This window comes from Schistocerca serialis, chromosome 3 (assembly GCF_023864345.2).
Source record: "Schistocerca serialis cubense isolate TAMUIC-IGC-003099 chromosome 3, iqSchSeri2.2, whole genome shotgun sequence".
Lineage (NCBI taxonomy): Eukaryota > Metazoa > Arthropoda > Insecta > Orthoptera > Acrididae > Schistocerca > Schistocerca serialis.
Window position 1 is genome coordinate 338,642,206 of NC_064640.1, and position 21,514 is coordinate 338,663,719.

General features: G+C 43.5%; 1 protein-coding gene across 1 annotated transcript; it reads left to right on the forward strand.

Moving 5' to 3' along the window:
* Window positions 1-268: 268 nt before the first annotated feature.
* On the forward strand, window positions 269-10,447 carry LOC126470146 (uncharacterized). Its single transcript, XM_050097760.1, has 3 exons — window positions 269-343; window positions 6,158-6,399; window positions 10,040-10,447. The coding sequence occupies exons 1-3, from the start codon at window positions 338-340 to the stop codon at window positions 10,245-10,247; spliced, it is 456 nt and encodes a 151-aa protein (XP_049953717.1). The 5' UTR covers window positions 269-337; the 3' UTR covers window positions 10,248-10,447.
* The last annotated feature ends 11,067 nt before the right edge of the window (window positions 10,448-21,514 follow it).

The following is a 21,514-nucleotide window of genomic DNA, read 5'->3' on the forward strand; positions in this document are numbered from 1 at the left end:
TGATTAAAAAGTACTTTAAAAGACGCTCAGATGGTTTGAACTAACGTCTATAAAACTTGATGCGCTTAGAACGAAAAAGTCACAGAGAAAGTGTAAGATGAGCTTTTTTTCCTTCAGATTTCTCTTATCGGTAATCGTCTGCTAGCGTGTAGGAATTCCCTTGCCCTGCAAATCAAGTGTAGCGCGGCCTGCGGCTCTGCAGAGGCAACTGACCGAGATTCCGTGTAAAAGGTGTGCGGGCCACTGGGAAGAACTGGTGTGACGTCAGCAGCAACGGCGCACGCTATATGTGCGGGCACAAGGACCGCTGCTGTCAGTTGGCGTTGCGAAGCTGCAGATGATGGTGAGTACCTCAGCGCTGCCTACAAATTCACTGTCACCGCACTCACCTCGCAGTCCTTTTCCGCACGTGCTCAAGAACATTCGCCGCAACGTTCTATATACACCAGCTTTTGGACGATAGAGTTGACCTTCTTGTTAGTTATTTAAATATATGTCTCACATGTGGTCCACACTAAAAAACAGCGCACACCTGAGAGGAGACACATGGACAGGTTGTGTTCTTAGCAAAATTTCGTTCTACCGCCTTCATTTACTAAACATAATACATCGAACCAAACAAAACTTCTACGATTCCATTCAACGACGTAACTTAGCACCGACATTTCAGATTAGGCTGCGAAACTACTCGTAGTTCGGCTGTTGAATAAGATCTCCGTTGTGAACATGTATTAGACTGTCAAAATCTCGTTGAAAAATATTTATTTTCATACAGAAGTTACGTTATTCTTTAGCCGAATTAAGTTTCGAATTATTTAGAACAAGGAGGAAAAAATGTAACAGACGTGAACTCAAAACCAGAATGAAAAATATCTGACCCATTCATTTCTTCATTTTTCCATCTTACACGTATTACTCCAGTGCACATCCTATGGAATAACGGATTGTAAACATTGTTCTAATAACAAATTGTCGTGTGCGCGTTGAAGAATGAAATACATATCACGTCTTTGACGTCAACGTACTGATCAAAGGACACAAATACACAGCTTCACGAGTTTTCATTGTCACGAGAGATAAAAATAGGGTCCCGAACTCATAATTTCTTTATACAGATTGTGACATGCGGAATCAATGTCAGTACATCTCATTTGACTTCGCATGACGTACGTGATCTAATTGTCGTTGTAGCCGATCTTTCTCATCGATATAATTACGTCAGTAAAAATGACAATAAAGTCTAGTCTGCAATCCGTCTTTGTACATTGATGCTTAACATTAGTGGTGGATAGGCTAGCATGACCTTACAGGACGAAAGCTACCAGTCACAGTTGTCAAAGCGAAGTGTTTGATATTGGGCGAAAGCCTTGTAGGAGGATAGCGCCTACTTTGATAGTTAGATTTCTGAGGATAAGCAACCCAACACCACTAGAGCCGGCCACTGGGGCGAAGGAAACGCGGAAGTAGACTGGAGGCCGCGTATGACGCACAACCAGCTAAGGCACAGCGCTATTTTGTACACTGTCACACAAAACACGTAGCTTATGAAAGCAATATCAGCTCTCGCTCACTGTACGTAAATCAATATGACATGCAACTATATTTCTGATGCTCATTTGTTTGCGATGATGTGTGTTTTTCTCTTTTTTTTAATTTTATGAAACTTAACTTCTTAAACTCATTGAGAAGCTGGAACTGTGTGCTGAACCAGGAACAACACCCGGATTTTTGTTTTTGTCCGCGCAAGACAAAGAATCGGATTTAGCTCCTGGTTCGGAACACAGTTAGAATGTCCAAGGCCGTTTCATAACGGTGCACACTCCAATGCCGAATGAAAGATTTATTGTGAGATATATATAGTTGTCCCACACTGTAAACATACCCATGTTATTTTTGTAACTAGCATACAGAATGGTAATTCCGAATATTAGTGTCTGATGGTTCTTTTAATGGTGGTCCCAGAACAATGAAGGTTACAAACTGACGCTGGATCATTTGGAGATCTGGTAATAAACACGTATAGTAAAAAAGTGGCTCATTAATCCGTATTAATTTGTAACTTCATAGTTTTTGGGATATCATATTGCCTTTTAGTGCGACGGAAATAGGAAGCAGCCTTAATGTTAGGCTTGTATTTATTGCTGTCAGATAAGCAATCCCTTACATGCGTCCACCACGGGAAACAAAACTGAAAGAATGGCATTCGCACAATATTATTTTTCTAGAAAACGGATTTTCAACTTCTTATACAAAAAGTCTTGTTTTAGTGGTTTCAAGTGAATATTGAGACTGACTTTGCTTAAAAGTGCAGATATTTGGGAAATGTGAACATATATTCCACATGGAATGAATAATGAATATTTGAAGCATTAGGTCCGCAAGAAGCTCATTTTACTCTCGTCTGATAACTCTGTTCTACAATAAAGTTTCTGGAAATAATATGGCACATGAGTTAAATACCCGAAGCTGTGACTGCAACTTTTTCACATAAAAAACGCTGAACTGTTTGTGGCGTCGTATCGTGATCGTACTTGCTTTAAATGGACGCCATTAATATTTCGAAAAATGTTTGCTCAGCTGTTAACTAGGCCACATATTGTGTTGACTACACTATATCTGTTCACTGATGTGTAATGCAAACTAGGAGTATTGAGGAATTTTTCTAGTTCGGTAAACACGCAAATCTGATTGAAGCCCCTGGGAAAAAATCCTTGTTTAGGACTATGGATATATCTGGAGGCCGCGGTATCGACAGCTGGGCCTAGCAGTATGTTCGTGTGAAGCATCCTTGAGACAATTTAAATTCCTCCTAAAATTGTGATTAAGAGAACGATATGCTGAACTTCAGAGATCGCTTGTCCACCAATGGCAGGCCCCACCGCAAGCAATTTTAGACGATCTGCTCAATATCATGGACAACTGTGGCACGTCCTGTAGTGATAAGAGAGGGCATCACAATTCAAATATCCTCTATGTCACTAGCGGAGCGACGTCACACACCGTAACTGTCACTTACAATACGTAACTGGTTTTTCTTACACCATGTACTTGTATTACTGAGACACATATCAAAGATGTGACAAGGCAGCTTTTATACTGTGCTTGGATTATTTTGTGCCTCTTAAATATGCCTTAACTTAAATATGTAAGTACATTTTCATGTGCTACAAACCACACTGACAGTGCTCAGGACTTAATTCATCCACTTACGATTTCTTTGCGCCCTGAATCTTACATCAACATGCTGCAAGCCGGCCGTAGTGGCCGAGCGGTTCTAGGCGCTACAGGCTGGAACCGCGCGACCGCTACGGTCGTAGGTTCGAATCCTGCCTCGGGAATGGATGTGTGTGACGTCCTTAGGTTAGTTAGGGTCCTGGAAGCAAGTTAGCTAAGGAGTGCCACAGGGGTCAGTCCTGGGCCCGCTATTGTTCTCCTTTATGTCAATGACATGTCGTCGGTTCCGCGCGCCTGTAAATGTGATTGCAGTCCCGATGACCTCAATTGTTTCTTAAGCGTCAGACCTGAAAACATTTATACTGTCATCGTCCAGACGGCTCCCAAGTCGTGTTCAGTTTGCCGCATAACTTGGGATTTAAATTCAAGGGGGAGAAGTCTGAAGAATTTTAATACGTCATCAGAAGTTAATTAGTCCTGTTTTTCGTGAATTATTATCCTCTATATCATATCAGAAAACTGTGAATAATTTAGATTAAACGTAACGTCAACTAGACATAAAATGTTGTCGTTAAGTGTGTACCTCTTTGCCCTCCAGAAGTTTCGGAATACATTTCCACAGAATGTGAAACAACTTGTGCAGTCACTCGTCCTACAGAACTTCCACTTTTGCGAAGCACTCCAAGACGGCACCAGTAGTAAAATCCCTAGATTACTGTTTTGTAAGTGCCACGACCTGGTTACTGAGAAAACGGAGAGAGTTCGAAAGAACCGAGTGGTCGACGACAGAAACCGTAAACACATTCGAAAGGACAAACTGACGGAGGGAGGAAGGTCATGTTTTTACGTCGAATCAACAGGAAAAACCGAGAGTAAACCAAAATGTTAAAGCCACAATAGGAAACCGAGGGAAAAACCAAGAGCAAGAATGTAATTGTGTACGACAGTAATGTTAGTGGTCCGAAAGCTTCGGGAACATCATCACAAATGAACGACACAAGCGGGCACACTTCCGTCCCACCTTACGCCGCCAGGTTACGCGAACTGACGCGAGCTCCTAGCTGCCTGCAATTCAACCGCGAAACGAAATAACTCTGGATGCTGGTGCATCTACATTACTGGCCATTAAAATTGCTGCACCAAGAAGAAATGCAGATGATAAACGGGTATTCATTGGACAAATATATTATACTAGAACTGATACGTGATTACATTTTCATGCAATTTGGGTGCATAGATCCTGAGAAATCAGCACCCAGAACAACCACCTGTGGCCGTAATAACGGCCTTGATACGCCTGGGCATTGAGTCAAACAGAGCTTGGATGGCGTGTACAGGTACAGCTGCCCATGCAGCTTCAACACGATACCACAGTTCATCAAAAGTAGTGACTGGCGTTTTGTGACGACCCATTTACTCGGCCACCATTGACCAGACGTTTTCAGTTGGTGAGAGATCTGGAGAATGTGCTGGCCAGGGCAGCAGTCGAACATTTTCTGTATTCAGAAAGGCCCGTACAGGACCTGCAACATGCGGTCGTGTATTATCCTACTGAAATGTAGGGTTTCGCAGGGATCGAATGAAGGATAGAGCCACGGGTCGTAACACATCTGAAATGTAACGACCACTGTTCAAAGTGCCGTCAATGCGAACAAGGGGTGACCGAGACGTGTAACCAATGGTACCCCAAACCATCACGCCGGGTGATACGCCAGTCTGGCGATGACGAATACACGCTTCCAATGAGCGTTCACCGTGATGTCACCAAACACGGATGCGACCTTCATGATGCTGTAAACAGAACCTGGATTCATCCGAAAAAATGACGTTTTGCCATTCGTGCACCCAGGTTCGTCGTTGAGTAAACCATCGCAGGCGCTCCTGTCTGTGATGCAGCGTCAAGGGTAACCGCAGCCATGGTCTCCGAGCTGATAGTCCATGCTGCTGCAAACGTCGTCGAACTGTTCGTGCAGCTGGTTGTTGTCTTGCAAACGTCCCCATTTGTTGACTCAGGCATACAGACGTGGCTGCACGTTCCGTTACAGCCATGCGGATAAGATGCCTGCCATCTCGACTGCAAGTGATACAAGGCCGTTGGGATCCAGCACGGCGTTCCGTATTACCCTCCTGAAGCCACCGATTCCATATTCTGCTAACATGTCAATGGATCTCGACCAACGCGAGCAGCAATGTCGCGATACGATAAACCACAATCGCGATAGGCTACAATCCGACCTTTATCAAAGTCGGAAACGTGATGGTACGCATTTCTCCTCCTTACCCGAGTCATCACAACAACGTTTCACCGGGCAACGCCGGTCAACTGCTGTTTGTGTATGAGAAATCGGTTGGAAACTTTCGTCATGTCAGCACGTTGTAGGTGTCGCCACCGGCGCCAACCTTGTGTGAACGCACTGGAAAGTTAATCATTTGCATATCACAGCATCGTCTTCCTGTCGGTTAAATTTCGCGTCTGTAGCACGTCATCTTCGTGGTGTAGCAATTTTAATGGCCAGTAGTGTATCTCGTTCTCGATGTCCCAGTCTGTTTCAGATTCTAAAGAAAATTTGTGTACGTTGCATCTGCAACATTCGTGTGTCTTAGTTGTGATGAAAATGCTTGGTTGTATGAATGTGGACCACGAAACTTTTCTTTCCTGATGTTTGTCGAGAGATGCATTGGAGCACCACCGTATACTCCAGGAGTTCACCAATAACTAAGACAACAGATGATGAAAAGCTTCATTGCATTTGTCTGTGTGACCGTTTATTTAATTGCTTCGTACGCAAAGCATGGATTACTGGGACCATATAAGCTACGTGACTACCATATGCTATGTCCACTTCATCAGTATCTCAGTGAGCACGCACCACAGCATTTTACATGACAGATCAAAGGCCTGTCGCCTCATCATAATTCCAACATTAGGTCTGAGTTATTTTCTGTGGTCACCGATTGTCAGTCTTTTTCTCCATTTGCACAGTCGGCCCTGAGAGCAGTGCTAGTGCTGTCGCTGGTGGGAGCGGTGATGTCGCAGTACAAACCGTCGTACGCGGGCAGTGGGTGGTCGTACCCCGGCCCTCTGCCGCAGTTCACGACTGACGTCGGGCTCGACAACCGCGTGGGTCTGGAGTCCACCAGCAGCACACTCTCACCTGAAGAGGACGTCGCATCGCTCGTCTCTGCCTGGCCGGCTGACCGTCAGCCCTTCTGGTTCGTCAACAGGTATGTAGCTCCAACTCTCGGTTCATCTTACACTTGCTGGGCTGAGTACTGAGTACTGAAAAGTACTCCACTGCAGTGCTATATTTGCGACATAGTATGCTGCTCCTTCGTACGTTGGTAAGACAATGGCAGCTATAATGAACAACCTATTGTTACTGTGGAATTATTTTCTGTTTCCAAACTACTCAGACAAGCTACTCAACCACCTAAAGTGATGGAATGGATCTGAAGTTAACAAGAAACATAAAAGCAGATCAAGATGGCGAGACGGAAAAACTTGGTATTAACTACTGAAAAAAAAAAGAGCAAGAATTCCTCTACAACCTTGACTGACTACAAAGTGGCAGTTATCTCTTCCTCCATCGGAAGTTCTTTCGTGACCAATGTTATAAGGTGGATGAAAACTACAAGGACCAAGTGAAAACATTTTTATGTGTAGAAAACTAGCTTATGGTGCATAGAAAGCAATGATAATTAACGGTGGGAAATATTTACTTTCTGTAACTTGGTTTCCCGAGATGTCTCATATAACGTGCAGTACACTACACACCCCATGATGCAAAGTATCAGGACATATCTATGTAATGCGGTATTGACAACTACACGTCACGAGAGGCGGACATACCAATATAACAGGAGGTGAGGATCGTTGTGCTGTCAGTAGAGAAACAGTAACAGCAGAATGAGTTGGTCGGGAGAGTTCAGTTGACTTCTAACGTGGACTAGTCATTGAATGTCACCTGACTAACAAATCAGTCAGGAAAATTTCAACCATTATGAAGCTACCCAAGTCGACTGTTGGTGACGTGACTTTGAAGTGGAAACGTGAAGTAACTACCACAACTACACCAAGACCAGGTAGATCTCATGTATTGTTGGACAGGGACTGTCAAACATTGCAGAGGGTAGCTGTAAAAATCGCATGAAATCAGCGGTAGCAATCATTCAAGAGTTCCAAAGTGCTACCAGCAGTCCAGATAGCGCAATGACTGTGCTTGCTAAGTTCAAAGGAATACGGTACAGCTGTCGGACAGCTCATCATAAACCATACATTTCTGTAGTCAGCGCTAAGCCAAGTTTAAGGTGGAGCAAACAGCGACGCCACTGGACAGTGGATAAATGGAAAAGAGTTTGGAAATTACTCTAAACCCTGCGGCAAGTCAGTGGAAGGGTTTGGATTCGACGAGAGCCTCTAGAAAGTTAGCTGCCATCATGTGTAATGCCAACAGTAAAGTACGGACGAGGTGGCGTTACGGTATGAGTCCTTTTTCCGCGGTTAAGGTGTGATCCACTTATTTCGATTAAGAAACACTAAATGCCGAAGGATACTAATACATTCTACAACATTGTGTACTAACTACAGCAGAGAATGATTTCAGAAACGATCATTTTTTTGTATCGACATGACTAAGCACTCTATAATAAAGAATTATCCATGGGACAACGGTTTTTAGAAAATAACTTTCCTGAAATGGACTGGCTTAATCAGAGTCCTAACTAGAACCCAACGAAACACATTCGGGATAACTTACACTTTCACTCCGTTCCAGACCCCAGCTTCCAACATATCTACCTTCTCTGGTTGCTGCTCTTGAGAAAGAATGGGCTACTATTCCTCAACAGACATTCAGACACCTCACTGAAAGTGTCCTCAGCAGCGTTCAAGACGTCATGAAGGCGAAAGGTGGACACAGGACGTATTAATGTCCAGTAATTGGTGTCCTGATACTTTTTGTCAGAAAGTTTATTTATTTATGATTTTATGATTTTTCATTTTTACTCATGAAAGCCAGTACTTTAGGAGTCACTCGCTGTGGGGTTTTTGGAGAGAGAGTAGGAACTACTTTTGAAGTTCGCCATTTCTTCTCTAAATACTTTCTTCGTATATCTTTATTGCTTTTCATTTGCGATTTTCATGTGTCCTCTTTTAGATATTCCGTATTTTAGCCCTTACTTCTCTCTCTTCTTGCACCAATACAAGACGTTGTAGCTCTCATTTTTTTTTTGTCTTCCCAAAAATGTGATGATGTGCTTTCCAGTTCCTTACTCTCATTTTTGCGCTGTCTGACATTTTTGCAGCACAACCAATATTCTAGCACTGTACCTTTCACAGGGTTCTCAATTTTTTCTCAAATATTGCACGGGCTATTTCCGTTGTAAAGAAAGGAAGCAACAAAGGCGGTTGCAGCTAATATGTCGTCGACGACGAAGTCACTAGAGACGTAGTGCAATGTCGGCTTGGACAATGGTGGGGAAAGAAATCTGCTGTATTCTTTCTTTACAAAGAATCTCTCTCGATATTCACCTTAAGCAATTTTGGTTAACAATAGGAAACGTAAATTAATATGTCCAGAAGGGTATTTACCGCCCGCTCCTTCTGAATGCGAATCCTGTGTCTCAGTCTTTGGGCCGTAAGGGTCGTCACTCACGTCTTGGTGGCTCCTTAGATTGTGTCAAATGTAGTGTGTATACTCCTATTCTACTTTTGTATTTCTAATTCTTAAGTTTTAGAGGTACTCTTTCAGTGTCATCTCTTGACAAATGTTCATTTCACTTCAAATTATTCTGGTTTATTATTTCACTGAGGACGCATACGTGTAGTTTGTTTTTAGTGGTCGATAATCCTGTATGCACTCGTACAACCTTTTCCTCTTGTAAGAAATCCCTTTTGTTGCCTGTGTATTCCACTTATTTATTCGTAAGGACTTCACATTAGCTTTCATATAACATATTGTGACAACCAAATTCTTATGGAATTTCATTACCGTCCATGTTTTGTGCTTTGTTTTTGGAGTTTCTGCTAATGGTTCCGTAACAGAAATGAAATTTATATAATTTTTTTTTACCATATTGTCTATAGTCGTTAGCTGTTGCACATGCCCTATACCGGAAACTTTTAGTTGATTTATTGTTTCATTTAACGGATAATCTTTGGCCCTTTTATTCAGGACTTATAAAAGCCATTTTTTTGTCCCGGCGGTATTTTTTGATTATTATATGCATTCTATCGTAAAGGTGCGAATATTTCAATAGTGACTGATTCCAGTGACAAAGGCCATTCTGGTTTTCAAGACAAACTGCGGGCACGATTCTTGAAATTTTCTTGGCTTAAGGAGTATTTCATGTAGTTTCAGGATTGCATCTGGATGACAACCATCCATCCATCTTCAGGTGAGTGTTTGCACTGGAGATCGCTAGTTCAAATCGCTAACTTCGTACAAAAAACTGGCCTGGAGAGACATGCTCAAAGGCAGCTGCTGCGTGAATGACGTCAGTCGGGTTTCGCGCCCTCTGTAATTCAGATGTTGAATTAATCATCTGAATTTTAGCTCGGCAGCCCTGATTTCGACAGAGAGCGCGTACGTAGTATCACTATTGCGCATGCACCTGCGTACCATTGAGGGAGCAATATTCGAAGAGGGCGCGAAACTCTAAAGAGGTCATTCATATACCGGCTGCCTTTGCGCACCTATTTTTTTGTAAAGTTAGCGATGTGAACTAGCAATCTCCAGTACAAAACACCCACCTGAAGATGGCTGAATGGTTGTCAGTCGAATTATCGTGGCAATCCCGAAACGTCGTGAAATAAACTGCGGGTAAATAGATGTTTTAGCTAACTTTGGGGACGCATGCTGTGCAGGGACCAGATCCAGCAGCACATCGGACGACCGCAGCCTCAGGCCGGATCTCAACCGCAGACGCAGCGTCCTCAGACGCAGACGCAGCAGCCTGAGCAGCCGCAGGCGCAGACGCAGACGCAGCAGTCTGTGCAGACACAGACGCAGAAGCCTGAGCAGACGCAGCCTCAGAGACGCACTTTCCCCCAGGCAGCTTCCAGTCGGCAGTAGCCTCTATTCTCACATATCAAACATACTGCAAATGTGATGTTACTAGACATCTGATACTGATAAACAGTTTTACAATAAAACTGTAAAATTGTTTACTTGCTTCCTCTAAGGAGCCAAAACATGTAATCACATTTTATTTTTTACTAAAATAACGATTCGTTTCTCTTTAAGACTGACAATAAAACAGTTTAGTAATTTAATTCGTGTTACTTTTATTTTTGTGTTTAGATTATAAACAGAACAATGAAAATACTTTAACAAGACACGTACAAATTATTTCCATTAACGACGGAACATCCTTAGGACAGATTTAGCAGAAATGTGTAGTTACATCGGTATTTTCTAGGGCTCCCTACCTCAATCAGCAAAATCGGAACTCTCTTAGGAACACTTCGTTGTCCATCTGATTAATACCCCTTTTTCTCACGAGTGGGTAGAAAAATCTTGTCGAAATTCATGCCAAATTACACCCTTGGCGGTGTAAAAAGTTTAATTTTTGAGTCAATGAAACCAAAATATACGGCCATTTACGTAACAAATTTTGATACTCGCAAACGAACTCATCAAAATCTGTAGATGAATTAACTGTATACATAATTAAGTTTGTGCGAAACTCTCAGAGCGCGAGACCTGTTCACAAATGATTCAAATGGCTCTAAGCACTATGGCACTTAACATCTGAGGTCATCAGTCCCCTAGACTTAGAACTACCTAAACCTAACTAATTTAGGGACATCACACACAGCCATGCCCGAGGCAGGATTCAAACCTGCGACCGTAGCAGCAGCGCGGTTCCGGACTGAAGCGCCTAGAACCGCTCGGCCACAACGGCCGGCGACCTGTTCACATTTGTCCGATTTTCCTTCATTTTATTTTCACCATAGCATCACGAATACTTCTAAGATCTTTTATGGCGGTCTGAACCGGCTGTCGACTCCATCTACATAGTTACTCTGCAATTCACACCTAAGTGCCTGGCTGTAGCTCATGCCATAGCAAAGCACCTATCTATTACATATCGAATAAGAAATCGACTTTACCCTCTTCACAGCCACATACATACATACATACATTAATCCTTGTTCCATAGATCATGAATACGACATTTCGTAATGATGTGGAACGTGTCACTTTAACATAAGTTTTCTTTACACAAAATAATTAATTAAAAAAATGGTTCAAATGGCTCTGAGCACTATGGGACTTAACATCTATGGTCATCAGTCCCCTAGAACTTAGAACTACTTAAACCTTACTAACCTAAGGACAGCACACAACACCCAGCCATCACGAGGCAGAGAAAATCCCTGACCCCGCCGGGAATCGAACCCGGGAACCCGGTCGTGGGAAGCGAGAACGCTACCGCACGACCACGAGATGCGGGCAAATAATTAATTAATTAATTCTTTTTTTTACAGTTACTACTTTATCTCTAAGAATTCATCTATTGAGTAGAAGGAGTTGTCATTCGGAAATTCTTTTAATTTGCTTTTAAACGTTGGTTGGCTATCTGTCAGACTTTTAATACCATTTGGCAAATGACGAAAGATTTTTGTGGCAGCATAATTCACCCCTTTCTCTGCCAAAGTGATATTTAATCCAGAATAGTGAATATCATCCTTTCTTCTAGTGCTATACACAAAGTGGTCAAAAGCCGATGGCTGTCCATTATCATTCATTCCACAGGTGCCAGCCATGCAACTTATTGTGTGTGACAGTTACTGTTGTTACTAGTATTGTGTTTAATCTCCGGTATTTTTACTACGTTTAGGTATGATAAAGTCGGAATTTCAATGCGGTTGATCTCAGATACCAGTGGGGATCAAAATGTGGCATTAAGCAGGTCATTTCAGAAATTCTATCTGACTTTCTTCGAGTTTCAATGTAAAGATCCTTGATTTGCGGTAGGACATTGACATCTTCGCACAGAAATAGTCTGATTCTAAAGGTTTTTCATAGCTTGAGAACGGAAGGTGGGGCCGCATTTTTGACAATTTAGTTATAAATATAGCAACCTCCTCAACACCATTGACCCAAGTTACCGATTGAAGCCCGAACGGGGAGACATGGCTGCAAGTTCTCTCTATTAACTGACTTGGATGACCATTCCTTCGTACGCTATGCTTTAGAGTATGGCGGACACGGTCAGCCCGCATTTCGTGGTCGTGCGGTAGCGTTCTCGCTTCCCACTCCCGGGTTCCCGGGTTCGATTCCCGGCGGGGTCAGGGATTTTCTCTGCCTCGTGATGGCTGGGTGTTGTGTGCTGTCCTTAGGTTAGTTAGGTTTAAGTAGTTCTAAGTTCTAGGGGACTTATGACCACAGCAGTTGAGTCCCATAGTGCTCAGAGCCATTTGAACCATTTGGACACGGTCAATTAGAGCAATGACTGGAGTCAGTGCCTCTCTGGCGCTTCCAGTTCACAATAGCGTCCTTCGCAAAGGGCGTGGACACATGTAAAATCTCTCTGATACAGTACTCAGACTTAAAGATCTCTACAATTACAAAAAAAAAAAAAAAAAAAAAAAAAAAAAAATATGGTTCAAATGGCTCTGAGCACTATGGGACTCAACTGCTGAGGTCATAAGTCCCCTAGAACTTAGAACTACTTAAACCTAACTAACCTAAGGACAACACACACATCCATGCCCGAGGCAGGATTCGAACCTGCAACCGTAGCGGTCGCGCGGTTCCAGACTGAAGCGCCAGAACCGCTCGGCCTCCAGCGGCCGGCTCTACAATTACACCTGGTTCAAATTACTGCAGTTTCTTGCGTTGACTATATTTTGACAGAAATTACATCTATGATACTGATGAAATACAGTGGTGAAAAAATATGGACAAAACAAAACCGTGCCTAATACGGTGTAAGAAAGCCTCTAGCGTATAAAAGTTTCCAGCCCTCTCTGAATGGATAAATACGGCTTCTGCATGGTTTCAAGATAATCTTATACCACTGTTACCCCCTAAATAGTGACTCTGTCAAAAGTAGACCACAAAAGGTAGATAATACTGAGATCTGGTTACTGTGGAGGCCTGGGGAGGGGCAAATATTCACCCTTGAGTTCACGAAGCTAGTCCTGAACGACACGAGATGAATTAACAGGGGCCATGTCATCTTGCAACACAGCAACACCATTGGGAAACAAACATTGTGGATGGGACAGACCTGATCATCAAAAATGGTCACTTACTTCTTGGCTGTAATGTGACCCTGCACAGTAACCATGGGGCCCATAGAATACTACTATATGGAAGCCAAATCATCAACGAACACCGCTATGTTTCAGTCTTGGAATGGCAACTCGGTCAGAAGTTGGAAACAGTGTGAAACAGTACTTATCCGACTAGATGACTTTCTTCAGTTGCTCCATAGTCCAGGTTTTATGGCTTCGGCACAACGTTTTCCTATTACGAGCACTTGCATTACTGATGAATGGTTTTGGAATTCCAGCTCGCTCTGTAATTACCTGGTTGTGGAAGTCCATTCGTGCTTTTTTGGTGCTGACGAGTTTCGTGAGTTCGACATTCAGTTCTGCAGCAACTTTTGCAGTTGTCGTGCTCTTATTTTTTCGCCACAATCCTCTGCAATGACCGTTTGTCACTGTTACTCAACACACACTTTCGTCCGCTTTCTGACTTAGTGGATGATGTTTTCCCTCTTTCTCTGTACAGTATATAAATCTTCGAGATTGTGCCTCTTGAAACACTAACCACTTCGGCTACCTTGGTTACGAAAGTATTCACTGTACTAGCACCAATTATTTGCCCACGTTCGAATTTACTTATCTCCGTCGTAACGCACTCACAACTACAGACAACACTGTTCTGATCACGACTGACACTTGCAACGTATTGAGGACACTACAAAAGTGTCGTTCATACTCAAATACAACAGCGCAAACTGCAGTCTTAGTTCGCATCTACATTTATGTTCAAGCATGCTTTCCTCGCGGTGTTTTCCGGCCTCTGTGACCGAGCGGTTCTAGGCGCTTTAGTCTGGAGCCTCGCGACCGCTACGGTCGCAGGTTCGAATCCTGCCTCGGGCATGGATGTGTGTGATGTCCTTAGGTTAGTTAGATTTAAGTAATTCTAAGTTATATGGGATTTATGGCCTCAGATGTTAAGTCCCATAGTGTTCAGAGCCATTTGAACCATTTGAACCTCGCGGTATTTCCATATTTTTGTCCAACCTCTGTATGTTTGCATTTATATACAAATCAAGTGAATAACCCTTTTTTCATACCTCACTCTCTAATGGCCTTCTTTTCGTCACATAGACTGTGTCCAGGACAAGACATTTGGCCACTAGTTTCCATGCTGCCAAATGTGCAACATAGGGAAATAATCTCGCGCTAGAGAGAGGGTTGGGTTTGGGTTGTTTGGGGAAGGAGACCAGACAGCGAGGTCATCTGTCTCATCGGATTAGGGAAGGATGGGGAAGGAAGTCGGCCGTGCCCTTTCAAAGGAACCATCCCGGCATTTGCCTGGAGCGATTTAGGGAAATCACGGAAAACCTAAATCAGGATGGCCGGACGCGGGATTGAACCGTCGTCCTCCCGAATGGGAGTCCAGTGTGCGCTAGAGAGAACAAGGTTCAATATTTTAGTTTCCTTGTAGTGCTCTCACGACTGTGAACAAGTACCTGTTCAAGCTACACCAAGAGAATCGTACTGAAGGACAGAATTAGTCATGACTGACTTCCTGAAGTAGCGTGCTCTTAAAAGTCAGTGGACTTTTCGAATCATTTAAAAGTTAGATGTCTCTATCGACGTTTGCAGCTAATTTTTGAATATACCTATACAGGGTGTTTCTGTAAATGTGTGCAAAAATGTAACAAGACATAGAGAATGCTCCAGTGAACAATTTGAGGTAGGGAACCTGGGATCGGAGAAGTCAGCTTAAGGAGAGATGGAAGTAAGCTTGTCTACCACTTTGTCTAGCTTTACTGTTTTCCAGATTATTTACAAGTAACATGCGTACAAGTTTATACGTTCTGTGCTATTTATTTACATGTACATTCTTTGCCGGCCGGGGTGACCGAACGGTTCTAGGTGCTACAGTCTGGAACCGCGCGACCGCTGCGGTCGCAGGTTCGAATCCTGCCTCGGGCATGGATGTGTGTGATGTCCTTAGGATAGTAAGGTTTAAATAGTTCGAAGTTATAGGGGACTGATGTCCTCAGAAGTTAAGTCCCATAGTGCTCAGAGCCATTTTTTTGTACATTCTTTACTTCCTACAAGGAAATGAGGAGGACAAGCCTGATTACTAGGAAGTCATGCTGCAGGTTTTATTTACTTTACTTGTCCATATGGTGGCTCTGTTATATCGTGTTTATATTGCTCCTTGATAGAACGTACTATGAATCAACGACAGACCCACTCATTACTCAGTGCTATTCAGAGACGTAAAGTACAATACGATGGAGTAGTAACGGTACAGTTTCGCATAACTCACTGACGCGCACCTTGTGAATGGGGAAGTACGTTGCAATGATCTAGCTGCTGAAAGGCTGTACAGGGAACGATTTCCTAACATGTATCATCCGTTACGAAAGGTGTTTTTTTCTTTCGACCCACGAATGCAGGAGACCGGTTCATTGGAAAGAAGAAGTTAGGAACGTGGCAACGTGAGGACCACTTGCACACCCGATTTGGCAGTGGAGGTGCTGGAACGTGTTGCAGCGTATCCCACCGCAAGTATTCGTCGTATTGTTCGTGAAATTGCTGCTGCACATACTAGCGTGCGGCGAGTACTCCACGAATAACGATTATACCCACGAGTCCATACAATGCTTGTGACTTTGCACCAAGGGTCGCATTATGTGTGGTTGATCCAACAACGGATTGATCGAGCAGATTTCCTCCAAATCATGCTGTTTACTGACAAGGCCTCATTTGATCGTGGTGGTATTTTGAACAGCAGGAATAGCCATGTATGGGATGAGGAAAACCCTAAAGCTGTAGTAGAGTTACACCATCAAGTACGTTTTGCTGTGAATATCTGGGCCGGTATTGTAGGTGACAGTCTCAGTGGGTCATATCTTCTGCCTGGCCGTCTGAGTGACCACTTGTACTTGAGGTTCGTGCAAAGACTTCTACCTGGGTTGTTGGAGAACGTACCTTTGGCTGTTCGTGAGATGATGTGGATACAACGTGACGGTGCACCGCCTCACTTCAGTGTGGATGTCCGCAGCCATCTCAGTGCTGCATTTCCTGGCCGCTGGTTTGGAAGGGGAGGTCATATTCCACGGCCGGCGAGGGCACCTGACCTGAAACCCCTTAATTATTACCTATGGAGATATCTAAAGTCATTTGTGGATATGGAAATGGAATTGTTGCCAGAATTGTAGCTGCCTGTGATGTGAATCGAAACACACCAGGGATATTTGTGGGGGTGCGTCAAAATCTTGTTCGCCGTTGTCATTCTTTATTGAGGCTGATGGCTATCAGTTTTAGCACATTTTGTGAGATGCAGTACAAATGGTAGGTTCATTGTGTCACTGGTGGTATTTCCAGTCAACTGTGACTAATGTAAGTAAAACAGTGCACAGTAATATGATTTTATTCCTATTATCTACTTAAGCAGGCTTCTTCGACCCCAGGTTCCCTACTTCAAATTGTTCAGTGGAGCATTCTCTATGTCCTGTTAAATTTTTGCACGCTCTTACGAAAGCAGCCTGTAGTTGAATTACGTTTTACGACCGTATGCCTTCCCCTTCTACATACAGCTCCAGAACAGTCACCTCCTGCTTCTGTAACACCGTGACTGCAGCTATGATTAAATGTTTCATTCAGTATTAGGTTCAACATAGAGGGAATAGGTGGATGCTATGATACCAATTAATGCGACACAGTTCCAACGAAATTTTCACTGTGCACGATTTGGCTTAACTTCTACATTGAACGCACCGTCGGCGTCATTATGCAACACACACGAGTAAACCCACCATCAAAAATTAATTTTAACACGAAATTCAACCTTTCTGGCATCGCGTTGCGCTCCTTGGTTCTGACCAACGAGACAGCCAATTACGGTCTCAGTGAAGCGCTAACCACCACGGCTTGAGCTCCAAAATAAATGCAGCGCTGACAGCGCTAACACGACTGTCGATACCAACGATAAAATATATAGCTTGCAATACTTAGCGTACATTCATATACAATTCGAATGGAATCTGTATAAGCAGTTAAATGACTTGGCTACTTCATTCTTCATAGTGCACTCTTGCCACAAAATTTCATGAATCACTTTGAAAAATCCACTGACTTTTAAAGCTAGGCTCCTTTAGAAACTCATTGTTGCCTAATTACGTCTTGTAGTTCGAGTCTCCCAGCTGTATCTAGCATAGATAAGTAGTGAGAGCATTAAAAGAAGCCTTAATGTAAGTATTATATACTGCTTCAAATATGCATTTTATATATTGTCTATTTGGATTAAAGTGACAAGACATTTAAACACATTGTTTGATCACTTCAACAGTCAACAACGAAACATTGTTTCATACTATATGTTATGGGCCATTGTTCAGTACCTACAAATAAAAACATCAGCCATTTGGACTGCGAGTACTATCACGTTTCTTCAGGATACAGTTACTGTAAGAAATAACTCTATCAAGCAAGCAACTGTGTAGTCTAAGTGGGTTACAGGAAGATATGCCACTTAGCAAGTAACCAGTTAGGGAGTTACCAGAGGAGATATCACCAATCTGATAACTCCGTCAAAGATGCGTAATGGATCCTTAACATTGAGGCGTAGTCCAAGGCCTAGGTCTGCGACTCGCTGTCCGCCGAGGGAAGAATTCGTCACATATTTGCAGGTCAGTTCTGGTCAGGAGCCTGCAGATGAGGGACCCCATAGTGGTCAACACAATTGCCTGGCGTAACTCCTGGCGATGTCTGGCTTCTCGGAGTCCGTGCGCTGGCCTAATTACTGCTAAGGTGGAGGTATATAGAGTGGATTAATTTCAGGCATGTGACTTACGAGGAGAAATAGTCCCGCACTGACTGTGCCTCCCGTCGTCGGTTGGAACAGTGCCAGATGGCGACATAAGCGCCTCCAGCGCCTCTAGCTTACAACTTGGAAACCGATGTGGTCGTGACTGGCCTGCAAGCGCCAGTGCATGAAGTGGACGACGCCTTAGGCTAAGTCATTCACGGGACGTGGATGTGCATGCAGTACGGTCGAAGTGCAGGCGTGAATATTGCAGCAATCTTGCTCATAGTCGAAGATACTGCATTCCTTCCCCCTTGGGAAAAGAGACAATGAATCCGTCGAGTCACTGCTGCAGAGACTGTACTTCCTCCCCATGGGGAGAGAAAGACGGCAGCACCTACCCAATGCCAGAGAGTGCAGCGGTATCCGCATGGGTGCTGTGCTTAGCCTGGTAGACGTGGTGTGTCCGTTTATTTCTAGGCAGCCTTAGGCGGCTGCAGCTCAGATCCTGGAACCGGTATGCGAGGATGAGAGGCGTCGTGGTGTGAAACGGTCCTTTCGCGACGGCGAACATCAAAGTGGGCGAGAACGGGCACGACTGAATAAGAAAAAGATTATGAATAGGACATCATGGAAGAGCTAATGGCACAAAGCCAGGAAATGTGCAGTAAGGAAGGCAAACAGAAGCAAAGGGCAGAGCACTGGAGGAGTACATTGAGCGAAAAACCATTGGAAGATCCGACACGGAGGAACACGGTAGGAAAAGGGTGGAGCACTGGAGAGATTGGTTCATTGAGCACCCACTACCAGTGTGTGTGTGTAGGAGCAGGGACAAGAAGAAGGCGGACTGTCAGAGGAAGTGGTCCGCTGAGCACTTGTTACTGCACTGTGTGTGAAAGGGAGGATCGCCGAAAGAATTGGACCGTTGAAAGCTCACCGCCGCAGCGTGCACAGGAACACAGAATGAGAAACGGAGGTGGGCCTTGGGAGAGGGATGATGAATGGAGGGCCCAGTAAAAAGCTGAGAAGGATACTGGAGCCTGGGAGGCCAGCAGAAAGAAGGCAGTGCACCAGAGGTATCCATTGAGGGTGAAACTGCCACAGGCCGGCGGAGGCGTCGACCTGCAGGGGGGTGATCTTCTCATCCCAAAAGATTGTTGACCCTTGTAGCTCTGGAGATGGCAGACTCTGGAGGACATCCTCATCACTGCCCTGGTGTGGCAGACGTGACCTTGAGAGGTAGTCGAATCTTTATCCGCATCGAGAATCTGTTATGGAGTGGGTTCAGTACATACAGATGAAACAGGAGTCAAGTAGACTAGAAGTAACAACGTGTTTATTCTGAATACAGCTAGAGGAAGAAAAAACACTATCAATCAACTGTATAGTCTAAGACATACCACTTACAGGTAACCACCTAGGGTTTTACTAGAGGAGATTGGACTTGGTCAGGAATTACTCGGAATGAGGAACCGCAAAGCGGTCGATGCTCTTGCTTGGCGTATCTCCCGACAATGACTGGTTTCTCGGAGGCCGTGCGCTGGTCTGAGTACTGCTGAAGTGGAGGTATACAGTGCAGACTACTTTCAATCACGTGACTTGTGGAGAGAAATAATCTCTCACTGGCTGCGTTGTCACTAGACGGCGACAGTAGCGCCTGCAGTGGTGGCGTGCTGAGTTCCCGGCGATAAAAAGCCATATTGTTGTGCTAGCTTGATCCCCGGAAACTGTTGTGGTCGTAGTTGGCCTGTAGACACCACTGTAGGAAGTGGACGGCAGCTGAGACTAGGTCATCCGCGGGACGTGGGTGTGCATACAGCTGTTGTACACTCGTAATGTCGGTGTGTATCCTGTGCTATGAATGCTGTTGAGAAATTAATAAACGTTACTCACATTGAAATCAGTATAAATACACATTGTTTCAAAATATTCTGAAAAACTACTTGAGACATAGTAGTACTTTATTGTCGTCCGCACTCAATGCTTAATAAACTATAGCTTTAAACTACATAATGAATCATCTCTCATCTGTTTCCACATAATAAAGAGAGTTGAACATCACAAGATTTGTTATCTCCAGAAACGGATATAACTCTCTACTGATTGACTGCATTATAAATAACAGACAAAAACTGAAGATTGTCTTCCTATTGTGTACACCATCTGCAGTTATGTCCATTGGTTGTATGAAGTGATGCGTTATCCAATACTTACGACAAATTTCCCATTATATGACAAAAACTATGAAACACAGCATTTATAAAACACTTACAGTATATGTTTCCATGGTCTTACTATTCGTGTATTGGAGTATATCTGTAGGATTTTTTCCATTTTTAATGCAGGTGCCTTTGTGAAGTTACTCTGTATCCTGGCCGTCAGGCAACCACATGATCCTCAGTCTAGGATTATTGATCCGGAGCTATGTTAAAACATTAGATCTTATTTTCCTGCCTTTAATGAGTATCCACACTTGTGCGTGATTTGGAATTGTTGCACCGATACTGAATTTATCGAAAGTTTACTATGTTATTGCACTCAGCCAACCACATAGTTCTCAAACCAAAACCATCCATCTGTGGCTACATTAAAACGTGGGATCTCCTTCTACTGAGTTTAATAAGTGCCCATAAACATGTGTAATTCTGACATATTCCGCGTTTTCTGAATTTATCGAAGACAGACTGCAGTTTGACCATCAATCAACCACATGATCTGATTACGGACATTAACGTAGTGCAACATGAGTAGTCCCTTGTACTTATTCCAGAGAATATAAGATGGTAACGTATATTTTTGGAAACTTCCTTCCAGGGTTAATGATTTTTGTCTTTGGGCCCTTATAGGTGTTGGTCATCGACTCCTCCATTCCATCTAAACTTACCCCCCGCCCAATACTCACCAGTGCATTCTAGGATTCTAGGTTTTGGTATTTACACATTTAGATTAGAACTGATGAGATCCTGCACGCAGAAATATATAAGTGACTCGAACGTGCAGCACCCCTTCTGGTTCGTACTTGATCCTCCGATTCCCACATAGTGGACTGTATTTGATTATTTCACATTATATATTTCGATTTTTTAGATGAATCTTGTTCATGAGGGATCGTTTCTAATGGAATGTGTTACGTGACTTTCACAATTCTTAGTGCGAAATTGTACCCTGTAAGGATATTAATTTTGATTCATACGAATAAGCCAGTAGATTTTAAGGTGACTAATTATAGCCCCACAGTTTATAATCGCCTTCCCATCTAGTCATTTCCAACTCCCCTCTCCCAGCAATTTTAAACTGAATAAAATGTTTTGAGTATACCTGGCACTGGAAGG

What these genes read in the sequence shown, in the direction of transcription:
- LOC126470146 (XM_050097760.1), top strand. An exon ending in CCCTTCTGGTTCGTCAACAG is followed by an intron (nt 6,400 to 10,039) that starts GTATGTAGCTCC and finishes CATGCTGTGCAG; the next exon opens with GGACCAGATCCAGCAGCACA.